The sequence below is a fragment of the Mus caroli genome, unplaced genomic scaffold (genome assembly GCF_978045245.1).
Source record: "Mus caroli unplaced genomic scaffold, Mus_caroli_1 scaffold_15, whole genome shotgun sequence".
In the NCBI taxonomy this organism is placed as follows: domain Eukaryota; kingdom Metazoa; phylum Chordata; class Mammalia; order Rodentia; family Muridae; genus Mus; species Mus caroli.
Window position 1 is genome coordinate 111594445 of NW_028227270.1, and position 15975 is coordinate 111610419.

The window sequence follows — 15975 nt, forward strand, 5'->3', positions numbered from 1 at the left end:
CTGTGACTCATTTGTTCAAAACAACTGGATGCCTGTGACGCTTGAGGTGACAGCTGGCAACATATCCTAATTACAGAAAATATGAGGCAGTAATTGAAATACACTCTTCATACTGTACAGAAGAGCTGCACACAGAATGCTAAGATGAGAGGACTTTGATGTCTCCTTTAATTGGAATAGATGAAGAGTAGGCTCTCAGATAATGAGTGGGATCTTGCACATTCTGACTGTGGATCCAAAGCTACTGCAGTAGCAGTTACAAAAACAAGAGTCAGCCAGTTTTCCTGAAGAATAAATAAGAACTTTAATTGGATGTCTGACTCCATGGTGGAAACTGCATTTTCTTTCCTGCCTACTGTTCTGTCAGTTGTTTTCAAACCTTCAGAAGGAGAAATTGTAGGTGAAAATCCTAAATCCAGGATTCTTATGGAAGCAAAGGTTGGTTGACACCTCTTGCTCTTCTAGAGAGAGACTAAATATTGTCATTAGTTTACCAAACCCAGCATGTTGCATGCCTGTGTGTTTACTAATAACATACCAGCTTAGAGGCCCCTGGAATGATAAAAGGTCTTTCCTACCACTGATGAGGTTAGAACTCTGGAAATAAAAACACTGCTTTTGGGAAAAAAGGAGTTGGGAAAAACTAACAAAAAAAAAATCTCCCATAGAGGAAAAATGAAGTACAGTTAGGAGCACTGGACATTATATATATAAAATGAATGGAAGATTGAAAGATGGAGAAAGAAAGGTAAATAGACTGATTGGCTAAGTCCCTGGGATTTGAAACATGAAGTACAATTTAATTTCCTTTTCCGTTATGTGTTCCTACTTTGATGTTGTAGAAGTCTGCAACCTAGGGACAGCAAAGGGCTCAGGCAAAGAACAATACAAAACAGAAGAAAGAAAGAAATCAACTCAATTTCTGGCCATGGCAAAAAGTGATGACTCAGCAGTTCAGAGCACATGTTGCTCTTCCAGAGGTTTGATTTCTAGCAGCTACATGGTGGCTCACAACCATCTATAACTCCAGCTCCAGGGAATCAAATGCCCTCTTTTGGCCTCTGTGGGCACTAGGCATACATGTTGCACACAGGCATACACACAGGCAAAACACTCTGTAGTGGCAAGGAAATTGTGGGGACCAGTAAAGATCATCCTCAGCCATGGCAATCTGAGTGAAAGCCAAAGAGGAGGGTGAGCTATTGCGCTACCACTCAGAAGTAACTAGGCGTCTTCCTCATGTGGTGGATGGCACATGAGCAGGGAGGGAGCCTTAATTCAGTTTCTGCCTTCTGTATTATTCTGGCAGCAGTAAGCAATACTCCTGTTTGTCCAAGCAGTTCTAAGAAAGGCCTGCTGTAACAGTTCCCAAGACTGATAGATAGCATTATGTCCAAAAGGTCAGAGTTTCAATTAAACATCAGTTGGTGAATGAAGAACCAGGAAAATCTCAAACGAGAGAGAGAGAGAGAGAGAGAGAGAGAGAGAGAGAGAGAGAGAGAGAGAGGGAGAGAGAGAGAGAGAGAGAGAGAGAGAGAGCGAGCGCGAGAGAGGTTTTAAAGAAAACGCTAGCACAGATATGGCACTGATTAGAATTATTGACAGGAATTTAAAATTTATATGTTAACTTTTAAGATCTAGATATAAAATCATGCAACTATAGACATCTGATTTTTGACAGGTGTCGAAAACATGTATTTATGGTGGGAAAACTATGTATCCACATGTAGATTGAAATTAGAACCTTCTGCCTTGTCACAGTATACTCAAATGAATTAGTTGAAGATATAGTCAAGAGCTGTCCCATCAGGACTCTTGAGTTGTTTTGGAAATAACAGCAAGGATTGACAGATGGGGCTTCAGTACTTAAAGGGTGCTTCATAGCAAAAGAAATAGAGTGAAGAGACACCATCTAGAATATCAGTGAATACCTATTCATCTAACAAAACAATTCCTGTTTAGATACCAAAAAACCAACCCAATTAGTACAGTCACTAAATGGGAAAACAAGTTGAACAAATAACCTTTTTTTTTTTTTTTTTTTTTTTTGGTTTTTCGAGACAGGGTTTTTCTGTAGAACCCTGGCTGTCCTGGAACTCACTTTGTAGACCAGGCTGGCCTCGAACTCAGGAATTCGCCTGCCTCTGCTGGGATTAAAGGCATGCGCCACCATACCTGGCAGAACAAATACTTTTTAAGGTAATTTTTACTCTGTCTTTTAAACATTTTATGTGCATTGCTGTTTTGCTTACATGTATGTCTGTGTGAGAGAGTCAGTTATCCTGGAACTGGAGTTACAGGAGTTGTAAGCTGCCATGGTGCTGGGAATTGAACCCTGGTCCTCTGGAAGAGCAGCCAGTGCTCTTACTTGTTGAACCATCTCTCCAGCCCTAAACAAGTACTTTTCAAATGAAGAACTACAAATGGCTAATGTTCAACTTCTTTATCCATCAGTGAACTGCAAATCCAAACTAGATTGAGATTTTGTTTCTCCCAGTTAGAATGCCTATTGTTGGCTTTCTTCTTTCTTTTAATTTCTCCTTCATTCTTTTTTTTTTTGAAACTGTGTAGCTCTGACTGTCCTGCAACTTGATCTGTAGACTAGGCTGGCCTCCAACTGGGAGATCCTCCTGTCTCTGTCTTCCAAGTGTTGGTGTTAAAGGTGTGTGCTACCACCACCTGGCTCTTTTTTTTTTTTTTTGATTTTTAATATTTTTATTACATATTTTCCTCAATTACATTTCCAATGCTATCCCAAAAGTCCCCCATAGCACCCCCTACTTCCCTACCCACCCATTCCCATTCTTTTGGCCCTGGCATTCCCCTATATTGGGGCATATAAAGTTTGCAAGTCCAATGGGCCTCTCTTTCCATTGATGGCCGACCACCTGGCTCTTAGTTGGCTTTCTGTTGCTGTGATAAACATCAAGACTAAAGGCAACTCTGGGACAAAAGGGTATATTTGACTTAGAGTCCGTTCCAAGGCAGAGACTCAAGGTAAGAATCTGGAGATAGGAGCTAAAGCAGAGATTATGGAGGAGTGCAACTTACTGGCTTATTCCCCTCGGATTGCTTAGCCTCCTTTGCTTTCTTATACAACCCAGGGGTGGTACCTCCCACAGTGGGCTGGGCCTTACTACATCAATCTGTGGAGGCTTACTCTCAAGAGTTCTCTTTCCCAGACATGTCTAGATTTGTGTCAAGTTGTATCAATCAGTCCACCTATCTTCAAGAAAAAACAAAACAAAACAACAACAACAACAACAACAACAAAAAAACTCAACCAACCCACCAAATGTTGTTTAGGATGTAGAGAAAAGAGGAATTCTGTATACTGTTGGTGGAAATATAAACCAGTTCATTCACTATCTAAATCAGTGGGAGAGTCCTCAAAAAGCTAAGTATGTTTTATAAATAGTATTGTATGGTCCAACTCTCCAGCTTTTGGGTAAATATCATAGCTTTGGGTCACAGGGTCACAGCATTCTGTTTCTTGTCTGTTTTTAATGTGAGTTCGAGGGAATGAGCTGCCTTAGGTGGACTTCACCCGCCAAGCCATCTCCCTGTCCCAGTGTCAGAGTCTAAGCATGTTTAGGTAATCTACAGGAAAGTAGAGATAGGAGAGGGAATTTCCATGGGTATCAGTATTGATCTGTATTTGAAAATAATCAATGTAATTAAACCCTGTGTAGGTCAACAAAGAAAATCTATGGCTTCATAGTAATTGGTACAGAAAAAGCATGGTAATTCAGGACTTACTTGTGAAATAAGCTCATAGAAAACATATGAGAAAGAAATATCAACTGGGTAAATAACTATAGAAAACCCACAGCTAGCTTTATTCTCAGGGGTGAAAGCATTCTTACCTGGAAATAGTAAAACGTCTGGCCAAAAGTATAAGGAAAATAAGACTTGCAAATCAAAAAGAAAGAAATGTCCTCATTCTTTCAGGTGGAACAGTAATTTACATTAAAAACATGACCAAATAATCTACAGAATATTTTTTCTAAAATTTATAAAGAAATTCAGTAAGAATGTGAGATATAAGCTTAATACACAGTAATCTTTTATATTTTTGTATATTAGCAGTTAACATATGAAAACAAAGGAAAATAGTGTTTAAAATGTTTAAAAACTATAAAAAAAGATTTGTAGTGAATTGGATTGTTCATTTAGCACTAAACTGGAAATTGATGAAAGATTAAATATTTTATCGGGTTGAAGCCCCAAATCAACAGATTTAGCAAAAATTATTTTTAAGGTTACAGCAAGAATTAAAAAAAAGTTTTTCTTTTATGGGTGGCTTGCTTTCATGTCTGTCTGTACAATATGTGTGCTTGGTGTGGGTGGAGGCAGAAGAAGGCCTCATATCCTCTGGAACTGAGAGCCACCTCATGGGTGTGTAGGGAATTGTACTCTCAGGTTCTTTTTTTTTTTTTTTTTTTTAAAGGAAAATAGGGTTTCATATAACACAGTATCAAAAAGTAGACGGAACAGACTAAATGCACCAACTGGTGGCAGGTAAATCCACAGCCTATTGTGACAGGTCCTTCCAGCATCAATCAGATTTCTTCTCACGTTTTTCTCAAGGTTGTTTTATAGATGTGGTGACTTTAACAAGAGTCTAACAGGCAGGCGGGCAGGCAGGCAGGCTTCAATCATTGGTTTCAGGATCTGTCTGTGCCATGTAGGCATCCAATTCAGCATCCAGGTGTCCTTTAGTTTTCGACATGTATGCATCCAATTGGTTGTCCAGCTGCTCCTTGGTCAATACAGGGAGAGTGAGGGCACCTCTCCCCCGGCCACGACCTCGGCCTCTACCTCCAAAGCCCCCTCTTCCCCGACCTATCATACCCCGACCTCTACCACCGATTCCGCCACGACCCATAGCTCCACGCCCTAGGCCCCCTCTCCCAGGACCTCCACGACCTCGAACACCACCTCTTCTTAAGCCCATTCGGGGAGCTACGGCTCGTCCACCTCGGAGCAGGTTTTGACCTCGGAGTGACATCCCACCCCTAAGCAGGGTTCTGGTAGCACGTCCCCCACGTAGCCTCTCTGGATTATGGGTAGGCCTCTTCCTCCAATTGCTCCCCTGGCCAGGGCACCTATGGGTCGGCCTAACCGTGCCTGAATATTACTCTTACCCAGGCGCTGCTTTAAGCTCTGCTTAAGTTTTAATGCTGCCTGGACAGAGGGTCTATTCTCCATCTGTTGGGCCAGTCTTCTGTTTCTGGCACTGGCTAGCTGCTGCTGCTGCTGCTGCATCGAAGCCCGAATATTCACTGGCATCGGCTGTTTGTTCTTCAGCATATTAGTAAAGCGCTCATTTAGAGACATCTTGGTGGTGCTTCTTAGCACAACTTTCGGCGCTGACTGTGCAGCCATCTTCAAATCCGGAGAATCGAAGGAGATGGACGCCAGCGCTCCTCCCGGGGCTGCCACCACGGCTGCGGCGGGCGGCCCGGAGGCCGGCCGGACCTGAGCTTACGGCGGGCCGCTCGGGTTAACTAGCTGGGCGGTTGGCTTAGATGCTTAAACGGTAGGATGCGAGGCTTCCTCGTTGTGGGTTGAGTAGCTAGCTGACCGATCCTCCCGCTCGTCAAGCCTGCCCTTCCCTGCCTTTCGTCTGGGCCCCCACAGCCGGCGCCGCCAACTCCCGCTTGGTGTCCAAAACAAAATGGCCGCCGGTCTCAGGTTCTTTTTGTTTTGTTTTTTTTTCGAGACAGGATTTCTCTGTGTAGTCCTGGCTGTCCTGGAACTCACTCTGTAGACCAGGCTGGCCTCGAACTCAGAAATCTGCCTGCCTCTGCCTCCTGAGTGCTGGGGTTAAAGGCGTGCGTCACCACGCCCGGCGAACTCTCAGGTTCTTAACCACTAAGTGATCTCTCTAACCCACAAAGCAGCAATTTTTGATATTGAAAAAAAATCCCACTGTTTTAGATAGACTTTTGAAAATTAAAAGGTTAGATTAACAGTTTTGAGAAGGATTTAAACAACAAGAATCACTGTAACTGACCTTAACACTTGAGTTCTGTATTGTTTCGTGAGCTCTAACTTGAGTAAGAAATCCTTATCTTGTTTGCTGATTATTTGAACTGGCTGTATCAGAAATGAAGTACTAGTTTTCCCTGCTGTTATTTAGCTTATTGCAGGAGTGACCAGGACACTACCTTCTAGAAGTAATGCCCACAGAAAGCGGAAGTTGTTCAACTGCTCGCCAAGCAAAACAAAAGCGAAAATCTCATAGCCTTTCTATACGAAGAACTAACAGCTCAGAACAAGAGAGGACTGGACTGCCGAGAGAAATGTTAGAAGGACAAGTAAGTCAGCCTTGGTCAGCTCCCATTGGGCAAAGATGACTGTCTTGCTTGAAGTGTGACTGAAAAATAAGCTAATGCATGTGGGTCTCGAAAGCCAAAGAAAGGCTCACACTGACAGACAAAGCACAGGATCTCTCTATGTAATCCTGTCTTGGAACTCGTTCTGTAGACCAGGCTGGCCTCGAACTCATAGAGGTCCACCTGCCCCTGCCTCCCAGGTGCTGTAATTAAAGGCATGTGCCACCATGCTTGGCTAAGGTTAATATATTTATAACAAAAAGATATGGTGTGACAGTTACAATAAGGACTCCATTAAGTCTGTACAGGTTAGGTGTCTAGATTTTCCAGCCAGGTTTCTGTTCCTAATGCTCGAAAGAAAAGGGGAGAATTAAACTGTTGGTGCTCTTTCTGCTTCTGCAGTGCCTTGCCTTTGTCCTTGTCTCTGCTGTATGTAGTGGGTATACTGTCCTTTGATGAATGTAATGATACATGGCTAAGAATGGTAAGTTTTGCTCATACTTTTCTAGTGTCTTTATAGATGTCAAAAAAGGTGGGAATTTTGAAGAGTATTATTGTGAAATCTAGATAAAGTAGGCTTTATTAAAATCATCATATATAGTGATACCTATATAAGAATACATTTATACTTTTGTAAGCTTTTTTTTTCACAATTAGACTGTATCAGCCATAGTGCTGTAGGATAGAGAGAACTGAATATGAGGAATTGGCCTTTATGAATGCTGGATCTTTTTTATTTTTATTTTATTTATTTTTTATTTTTATTTATTTATTTTTGACACAGGGTTTCTCTGTGTAGCCCTGGTTGTCCTGGAACTCACTCTGTAGACCAGACTGGCCTGGAACTCAGAAATCTGCCTGTCTCTGCTTCCCAAGTGCTAGGATTCAAGGCATGCAACACCACTGCCCGGGAATGTTGGATATTATTAGAACCACATAAGAACTTCCTGCATGTGACTTTTTGTATATAAATCCTATATTCAATACTTTAATACCATTGGCAGTAGTGCTTATCTAAAAAAACCAAAAGGATTATGGGCTGCTGTGGAGTTGATGCAGTGTGGATGCTGGGAACATAACCCTGTCTTTAGGAAATAATGGTGAAAGGGTGCTTGCTGCTGCTAGTTAAGTGCAGCTACTTTTTACAGGTTCTTTTTTTTTTTTTCCTTAGTCACAGTATGGACACACACACACACACTATCATTTTCTTAGTCACAGTATGGACACACACACACACTATCATTTTTTTTCCTGTGGTTTTAAGCAAGGGTCTTGTTATACGTAGGCCAGTCTGACTTTGAACCTGGGCTTGGAATCCTTTGTCACAGTTGCTCATGCCTTGGGATTGCAGGCATGCTGTGTGTTATCTTGCTTTTGCCTAAATGTTTCTCACCTACAGTTGGTTGACTCTACAGTTGTAGAACTTTGAATTTAGAAGCTCAACTCTGCCCTGTCTACTTTATACAAAAAGTTATATGTTAACTAGTGATGGATATAAAGAACATAAAAATAGCTTTAACAGTATTTACCTTTGCTAGGTTGTAGTCGAGTACTATAAACTAGTTAGTGTAGACAACATAAATTTTTGCATAATTCTGGAGGATAAAAATCCAAGATCAAGGGCCTCCCAAGGCCTCACTTGTAGTTTATGACGGCCCCCTCTTGCATCCTCATGATCTTTCCTCTTTGAGTGTTTTTCTTAACTCTTATAAGAACACCAGCAGTCATAATCAGTTAGGATCACCGTTATGACTGCATTTTACTGGTCACTTCAGTAAAGATCTTGATTTTTAATACACTTACATTCAGGGGAATTCAGGTTTGGGGCACAATTAATCCATTTCAGAGAGTAAAACTACAACTGTGTGGTAGGATTTCTGTGATGGTAGCAGTATTGTCCCTTTTGATAAAGGCTGGTGGCTACTAAGTGGGCAGTATAGAGAAACAATCTAAGATGGTTCTTAAAAGTTTTTGATTTACTTATATTTATACCGGTGAAAATTCTACTTAGTTTGCTGGCATATTCAAGACTTACTTCTCACATGAAGTGAATTAGTTTTTAGTGTTGTCTTCCATTGTGATGTAGTATAAGGGGATAATTGTAGCTCACAGTAACTGCTACAAGGTGACTCACAACTCTTTTCAGCTGAGCAAGGCAGACCTGTGCGCTGCTCTTAGGACTCTGAGTTTCCCATGTTAGCTAGATAGTACTTATTGTTTACTGAGTATAGTTACGTGAACTGGAACCAACAGCAGGGTCTGTGAGCAGCCGGCCGAGGTGAACCTGCCCTTTACAGGAGGGAAGAGACTGATGGTGGGTCTAAGTGGACTGCTGTGGGAGAGCAGAGGTGCTGAAAAGCAGGAGTCTTGCTTTACAGGATAGTCAGTTAGTCACAGTGTAGCAGTGCTCTCTTGGCTAATTGGGAACAGTATCAAAAAGAAGGTGAAGGCCAATCTCCATGGTACTCTATTAGGTTAATGTCCTGTATCTTATCTAAGTAAATGTGAAGGTTTTTTGGAGGGATGTTAAGATTGCCATTTCTACCAGATTCATTGTTTAAGCTAGCTTGTATATATTTTAAGTGGTTCATGAAATTTATGTGAGAATACATAATTATTGAAAAACTCAAATTGTGGAAATGTTTACTTTTTCCTGAAATTTATAGTTCTAAGAAGTGAACTTGGGGTGGAATTTAATTAATTAATTAATTAATTAATTATATATGAGTATACCGTTGCTTTCTTCAGACACATCAGAAGAGGGCATCAGATTCTATTACATGGGAAAAGTAAATTATTTTGTGAACTTACTTGGTGCCGTGGAAGTGTCCATATGTTTAACTTGGAAATATGTTGGAGTTGTTGCTGCTTCCTGTCACTTTTACTTTGCTTTAGAGTCTGGAAGTGGGAGGGGAGATGTGCAAAGGCATGAAGACTGTGGCCCAAATGGGTACCTACTTTGTATGTTGTCTAAACTACTAGACATTTTGTTCTATTGTAGGCAAGATTCCTCCTCACCCCACCCCCTGGTTTATAATGTCTTAGTTACAGAGTTATACGAAGTCTATCTAGTTTGTTTTAGGTGGTGAGGTACATGTCCAGTGTAGATAGTTCATTGATATGTTGTTTGTTTTTAATAGCATGTCTAAAGGCTATTTGTAACATAGCTTCACTTTTGGGAATAGCCTTATTTCTCTACAAATTTGGAAAATTTTGAATAAAGTAAACTCATGTTCCCTCTATGTCAGTGCAAAATAGAGTAAACTTTCCCATTGAAGAAAAAGCTCTGAGTCTAGTATATATGACCAAGGCCCAAGAACACAGATCATGTTCCCCTGCATAACACATTCTGTTGTAGAAGAGGGTATAGGCCTTTTGTAGTCAAATAACAGAAGAGTGACATACGTCACTGCACTAACCTGCATGTATTCTTTGGACATCTGGTAGACCGGCTACAGCAAAGCAGGAGTCTTTGCTGTAGGTTTGGTGAATGCTTGAGGTGTGTGCAGTTTAACAGTGCACTCTAAAAGGATTACCTAGCAATCAGGATGTTAGAGGTAGACACAGAGGTTGATAGTAAATAGCTGTAAAAAAGAATGGAAGGCAGCTCCAGGTCATTTGGGTTCTCAGTCTGAAACATTCCATTTCCACAGTTAAGATGTTTGGTCTCGAAGGGTGGCACACGCCTTTAATCCCAGCACTTGGGGGGCAGAGGCAGGCGGATTTCTGAGTTCGAGGCCAGCCTGGTCTACAAAGTGAGCTCCAGGACAGCCAGGGCTACACAGAGAAACCCTGTCTTGAAAACCAAAAAAAAAAAAAAAAAAAGATGTTTGGTTTTTCAGTTAGTCTTTAAGATCTGCAGCCTGTATATGACTTCTTCAGAGAGCTATGTTCACCTGTGTAAAAGGAAACTTGTTATTTTGTGCTCTTAAATCTTTTATTTTTCTAGGAATACATTTTGATAATTGTTTCCTTTGTAGAGACTTGAATCTTAAATTTTTTTGAGTCTTAGGGATTGAACCCCCGTTAATAAGTACATGCTCTCACTGAGCTACATCCCTAGCTAAATTTTAAACTCTAGAAACATTCATATGTGTAAGAAATAAAATATATGATATTATAAAGAGTTTAAGATAAATGATAATTCACTTTGAAAAAATATATTGTTGCCTGGTGTTAAATTGATTGTTTATTTATTTTAAACAAAAAATATTTCTCTTGTACAGGATTCTAAACTGCCGTCCTCAGTTCGCAGTACACTGCTGGAATTGTTTGGCCAGATAGAAAGAGAATTTGAAAATCTTTACATCGAAAACTTAGAATGTGAGTATCTCCTATCTTATTGTATTTTTATAAATTATTATTTATCCATAGAAGTCTTGGAGAACAATATTTGTGGGTTGAGAGTCATCACTCTATTCACTTCCTGTTCTGTTGTTAAACCTGGTGACTTAATCATATTATTGGGTTGGAGCAGTGGTTCAGCTGTTAAGAACATTGGCTGCTCTTCAGAAGTCCTGGGTTCAGTTCTTAGCATCTACCCGACCGCTCACACTGTTTGTAATTTCCATTTCAGGAGATCCAATGCCCTGTTCTGACCTCAGAGGATAGCAGACATTTGTGTAGTATATGGACATACATGCAGGAAGAACACCCATACAAATAAAGTAATATAAAAAACCCTTACAGTTCTGTGGGCCTCGTAGGATTCCTGCCAGAGTGGTGCTGAGTCCTGGCAGAGTTGTGTTCCTTTCTGGACCCTCCAGGGACGAACCCTTCCTGCTTCTTTTGTATGGTGACACACTGCATTAATTGTGCTTTTAGGACTGGCCCCTTTGCTGTTTCTTTGGCTCATGTGCCCATCTCCTTTGGTGATGCAATGGTTCCTTTTGTTTCCTCTCTGACTTGCCTTTCTGTCTGTTCTAGTCCTGAGAATATGTGATTTGATTGAGCCCCTAGATATTCCAGGGTCACCCCCTCTACCTGTGGAACCCCTGAACATAGAGGGTAACATGTTAACAGGCATCATAGGGCTGGTCCCTGAGAATCTTTGAGGGCTTGTCAGATCAAACAACCAGAATTGAAGTTTTATACAAAATGAATACATTCCATTTTTTATATACCAAGCATACCATAAATTATATAAACTTTAATATGTCCTTTCTTGAAAATTTCCAAAAACATGGTGATGTATTAGAGGTAAATCAAAAGAATTTAAAAATAGCTTCACTTTAGTTTTTTTTTTTTTTTTTTAAATACATTCCTATATGTGCTTTTAAAAAAGGAAACTTATATAACCCTTTGGTCCATCATACTATTTAAAGGAAAACATTTTCTGTATTTTTTTTTTTCTGTTTTGAGTTCTTCTGGTTATTATTTTTTTTAGCATGAGTAGTCTTCTAGTTTTACATGAGACCAGATGTGTTACTGCTTCACCACTAGGGAGTTAATGTCTTTTGTTCCTTATTCTGTTATTGGGTAGTTTTCATGGGGAGTGTTTAGAACATGTCTGCCATGTCAGTGAGCTCTCACGGGACTTTGTGCTTTCTTTACCTAAGAATTGCATGCATACTAATAAGCAGCAGGTAAATTGTAAGCTGTTTGCACTTTTTAATTTCTATGCTTGGATCAGTCATGAAGTCAAATGCAGTCTTATCTCATTCACAATTTGCTCTTGGAAAATGTGATGTTTGAATATTGGGTTCTCCACGTTACCTTTATGTTGAGAACTTAGAAGAACAACAACGATCCCAATTTTGTTACCAAATAAGTACCATGTATATATAGCATCTGATTTAAGTATCAGAGTTTTATCAACTGAAATATTTTTGGTGTTTTCATTGTGATTTAAGATATTCTTGTCACAAAGCACTAACTCCCCCCGCCACCCCTCAGTTAAAATTAAATCTTTAAAAATGACGAATGTTGGCAGGTGCTTTGACTTCCTGTTGTCTAGTATTTAGGAGTTTTGTAGCTTCTTGGTACCCATAAGATAAAGTCCTTGTTGCTTGGTCTGTGTGTTGGATAGAGCCTTTGTCCTTAGCCTACTCCTGACCTTGACTTGTTTTAAACGTTGGTCACAAGTATCCTACCATCCCAGGAGGCTTCGTGGTGTTGTGGCAAGCATGTAGGCCCTAGAGCTGGGTGGACACGTGTTTAAATCAGGTCCTAGTTGTGCCAGGTCAGGACTTGGTGCTTTGAGACCAGTTACTTGCCTGGGCAAGTCTTTTCTCAGTTTCATGGTGAGGATGCCCGAGGGTATTCCCTAGGTCTTGTAGCAAGGAGGATCATGGTTTTCTGTATCTTCAGTTACTGTGTTCTTTTTAATGGCTCATTTTTATGTTTCTCTCCCCTGACACTCCCAATCCTGAATTTCCTATTAATTTTTCATTCTAGAATGTTAAAATCTTTGTTATACATAATCCTCATGTGAAGGTTTTTCTGGAGTCATGTACCAGTAGGTTACATATTGTTACTGAAAGATCCTGACAGAATGTAAAAGGTCACAGAAGCCCTGAAATTGGCAAGATAGATGTCACTGTTAGCAGAACTAGCTTCCCTGATTTAGAAAAATAGAGGTGCACAATGCTCTGGCCACTTCTTGAACCTGTGTGTCTGCCAATTTGACCATTCCTTGACCCATGTGTGTGCCCACTGATGAAGCCTATTGCCAGGTGTTTGTGATATTGGTTGCTGAGAAAGAGTCAGAAAATCTCCCCAGCAACCACAGCCCTGCCAATTCTGAGTTGCTACACCTACACCAGATTCTTTCCTTGTACCCCTCCCATACCCATTTCTTGAGAATAGACATTGTTTAGATCTGGAAATCCCCTACTGCCCCCCCTTCTCCTTTCTCCCCTGAGGGCCTACAAAAACTGGGACCTCTTTCCTCTCGAGGTCGACTCCTCTACCCCTTGCGTGGGATATGAGTCGTCCCCAGAGCTCTGGCTTTCCCTGAATAAAGCCTCATGTGGTTTGCAACAAGCTTGGTCTATCGTGAGTTCTTGGGTGTCCGCTACTGTCCTGAGGCCTGAGCGAGGGGCTCCTCTCGGAGTCTTTGATTACTATGTTTTTTCCTCAGTTGCAGTATCCACAGGTAAGCTATAAATATTTTAGTAAATCTTAGGCAGTATCAGAATGTTTTTAAATGCATGGAACTAGCAAAAAGGAAGCTGTTTTAAATAAGAATTTGGATGTATGCAAGTGGTGTGGTTAAGACCCTGAACAGGGTCACAAGAGTGGATTTTCATTTATTTATTTTTAAAAATTGGATCTCATGTAGCACAGAGTGGCCTTGAATTTGAAATGTAGCCGAGGATAACCCTGAACTTCTGATCTTGTTGTGTCTACCTTCTAAGTGCTGAGATTGTAGGTATGCACAGCCAGTCTCTATGGTGTGTGATGAGACCCAGGTCTTCATGCGTGCTGCGTGAGCGAGTACTCCACCAACTGAGCTGCATGCCCAGCTCTGACTTTGTTCATGGAAAGATGGCTTGAGTGTTTGCGAAGTATAAATTATCACCTTGCTTTTTAGAATATTCTTTAAATCTTTGTTTTGACAGTCCCAATTCAACATTCATTTATATTTTAGTTTACAAGTGGTGAATACATATTTACATTTAAAAATGTTTTTATTTCTAGTGCGCAGAGAAATTGATACTCTTAATGAAAGATTAGCTGGTGAAGGACAAGCGATCGATGGGGCAGAATTGAGTAAGGGCCAACTCAAAACAAAAGGTATGATATTTATAATGTATTGCATGTAGATTACTTACGAAGAAAACTGGGATTTTATGAGGGACACTGACTCTTGCTCTCTGCTACCAGTCAGACTTGGAATACATAATTCAGGTCTAGGTCAGATGAGAAATGGCTCCGTGTTAGTGCTGCTGTTGTCCCATGTCTTGGTGTTTCCCTGTCTTCCTAAGACACAGCTGCACGATGCAGTGCTGTGCTCCTTGAGTTTGAGGTTGTTTGATTGTTGATTCTCTGTCTTCCACAGCCAGTCACAGTACCAGTCAGCTTTCTCAGAAGCTGAAGACCACCTACAAGGCTTCCACCAGCAAGGTATGCAAGGCACTGGCTCTGGAACCAGTCATGTGGTGCTTGCGGTGTGCAGATGTGTACTTTAACTTGCACATTTTCCAGTTAGAAATGTGTAATAGGAAAATGTCTGGTTTCTAGAAACAACCATTGCCAAATGGCTATAGTATATAGATGCTTAAATACTAACTTAGATTCTAACTTCAGTGAGATGGATGTATTGTGCATTAGCAATATTTTGTCATTAGAAGAACAGCATATTTTGTATTGATTATTGTCTTGATAAAAAAGTATATGGATTTAGAGAGATAAATAATGGCTAAATATGTGGGTTGAAAGTTCTATGTGGCTAAAGTTACGTTTTCTTTATTATTTCTCTATTTTCTGAGTGGGAGAAGGCAGTGAGGGTGCGCTTGTGAGGCAGGTAGGGCGGTCAAAGAGTTTTCCTTTATAGTGCCCAGGGCTGACTTGCAGTGGCGAGGAGGGGTTAGCTGCCTGGAAAGCTATTGTATAATAGTATTTTGAGGAGATGTTATACTTATCTAATTTTGAGTATTTTGAATATATAAAAGATAAACCAATTACCTAACTGGAGAATGTATATTCCTTTGGTTAAATGTGAGAGGAAAAATTGAAATTTGTATTATGATTACATAAATATGATCAGCTTTTCATTTTTACAATTCATTATCTTGGACTGACAGTCATTTATTTGGCAGGTCCACTGAGGTAAACTTCAGTTAAGAGGGCAAGTCTAGCCTCTGCCTGCTCTCCTTATTTAAAAATTCTTGGTGATTTTTATTTTGGAGAGAGCATGAGTATTGTTGACATTTTGCTACTGTGTGCTTTGATAACATCTGGAATGTAAATTGCTGTTTCATTGGATTTTTGTTTGTTGTAATGTCTAGTTCATCTTACTTTTGAAATTTGTAATTAACTAGTTTTTCTTCAAAATGAAGTGCAAAATTATGTTCTTCATTTTTTATTACATTATCTTGAATTAAATAGATTATTCTGATGTTTACAATTCTGTGTATACAGTGTGTGGTCTTATGATTTAAAACTCTGGTTATTTCTGAAGTAGAGGAAGATATGCTTATATATAACAGTCTTTTACCATGAGCAATAAAAAACAAGGTTTGGACAAAGGTAAGGGCATGCACAGTAGTATTTTGCTTTAAAATATATTAGAGTTCTACAGTCTTTAATGGCCGACATTTTAGGATTAGAATATGTCAGAAGCAAATTCTATGAACTTTACAGCAATTTGTACACTGTATGTACTCATCTTAGAAAATAATGAAACACAGACATCCACATTGAAGAGATAATTTGGTAACGATATATTCTGATTTGTACCACAGCATGGATTCTTGGTATTAAAGCTAAGCACGAATGCAACAAGAACATGCTACAATCTAGATTCATTACTTGCCCTCCTTGTGACTCAGAGCCATGAAAGGCAAGTAGCATGTTTGGTGAGACAGTGGGAGCACAGAAGTGTATGAAGTCAACCTACAGAGACTCCCTTCCCCTGGGCAGCTCCTGATTGATTGCTAATGCTTATGGGGAGGGATGGGGGAGACACTCT

General features: G+C 40.2%; 1 protein-coding gene and 1 pseudogene across 3 annotated transcripts in view; one reads left to right on the forward strand and one right to left on the reverse strand.

Annotated features, from left to right (window-relative positions):
• Wdr37 (WD repeat domain 37) overlaps positions 1-15975 on the forward strand; it is a 64671-nt gene that overhangs the window by 6582 nt on the left and 42114 nt on the right. For 2 of the 3 annotated variants that reach the window (XM_029468304.2, XM_021180364.2), the window contains 4 exons: positions 6146-6323; positions 10568-10664; positions 13983-14078; positions 14344-14408. In XM_029468304.2, the coding sequence (XP_029324164.1) occupies positions 6186-6323; positions 10568-10664; positions 13983-14078; positions 14344-14408 (396 nt within the window). In that variant the 5' untranslated portion in view covers positions 6146-6185. Of the gene's footprint in view, positions 1-6145; positions 6324-8483; positions 8656-10567; positions 10665-13982; positions 14079-14343; positions 14409-15975 lie in introns of those variants that run through there. The other variant, XM_021180365.3, reaches the window with a different exon arrangement.
• Positions 4446-5644, reverse strand: LOC110308033 (chromatin target of PRMT1 protein pseudogene; annotated as a pseudogene).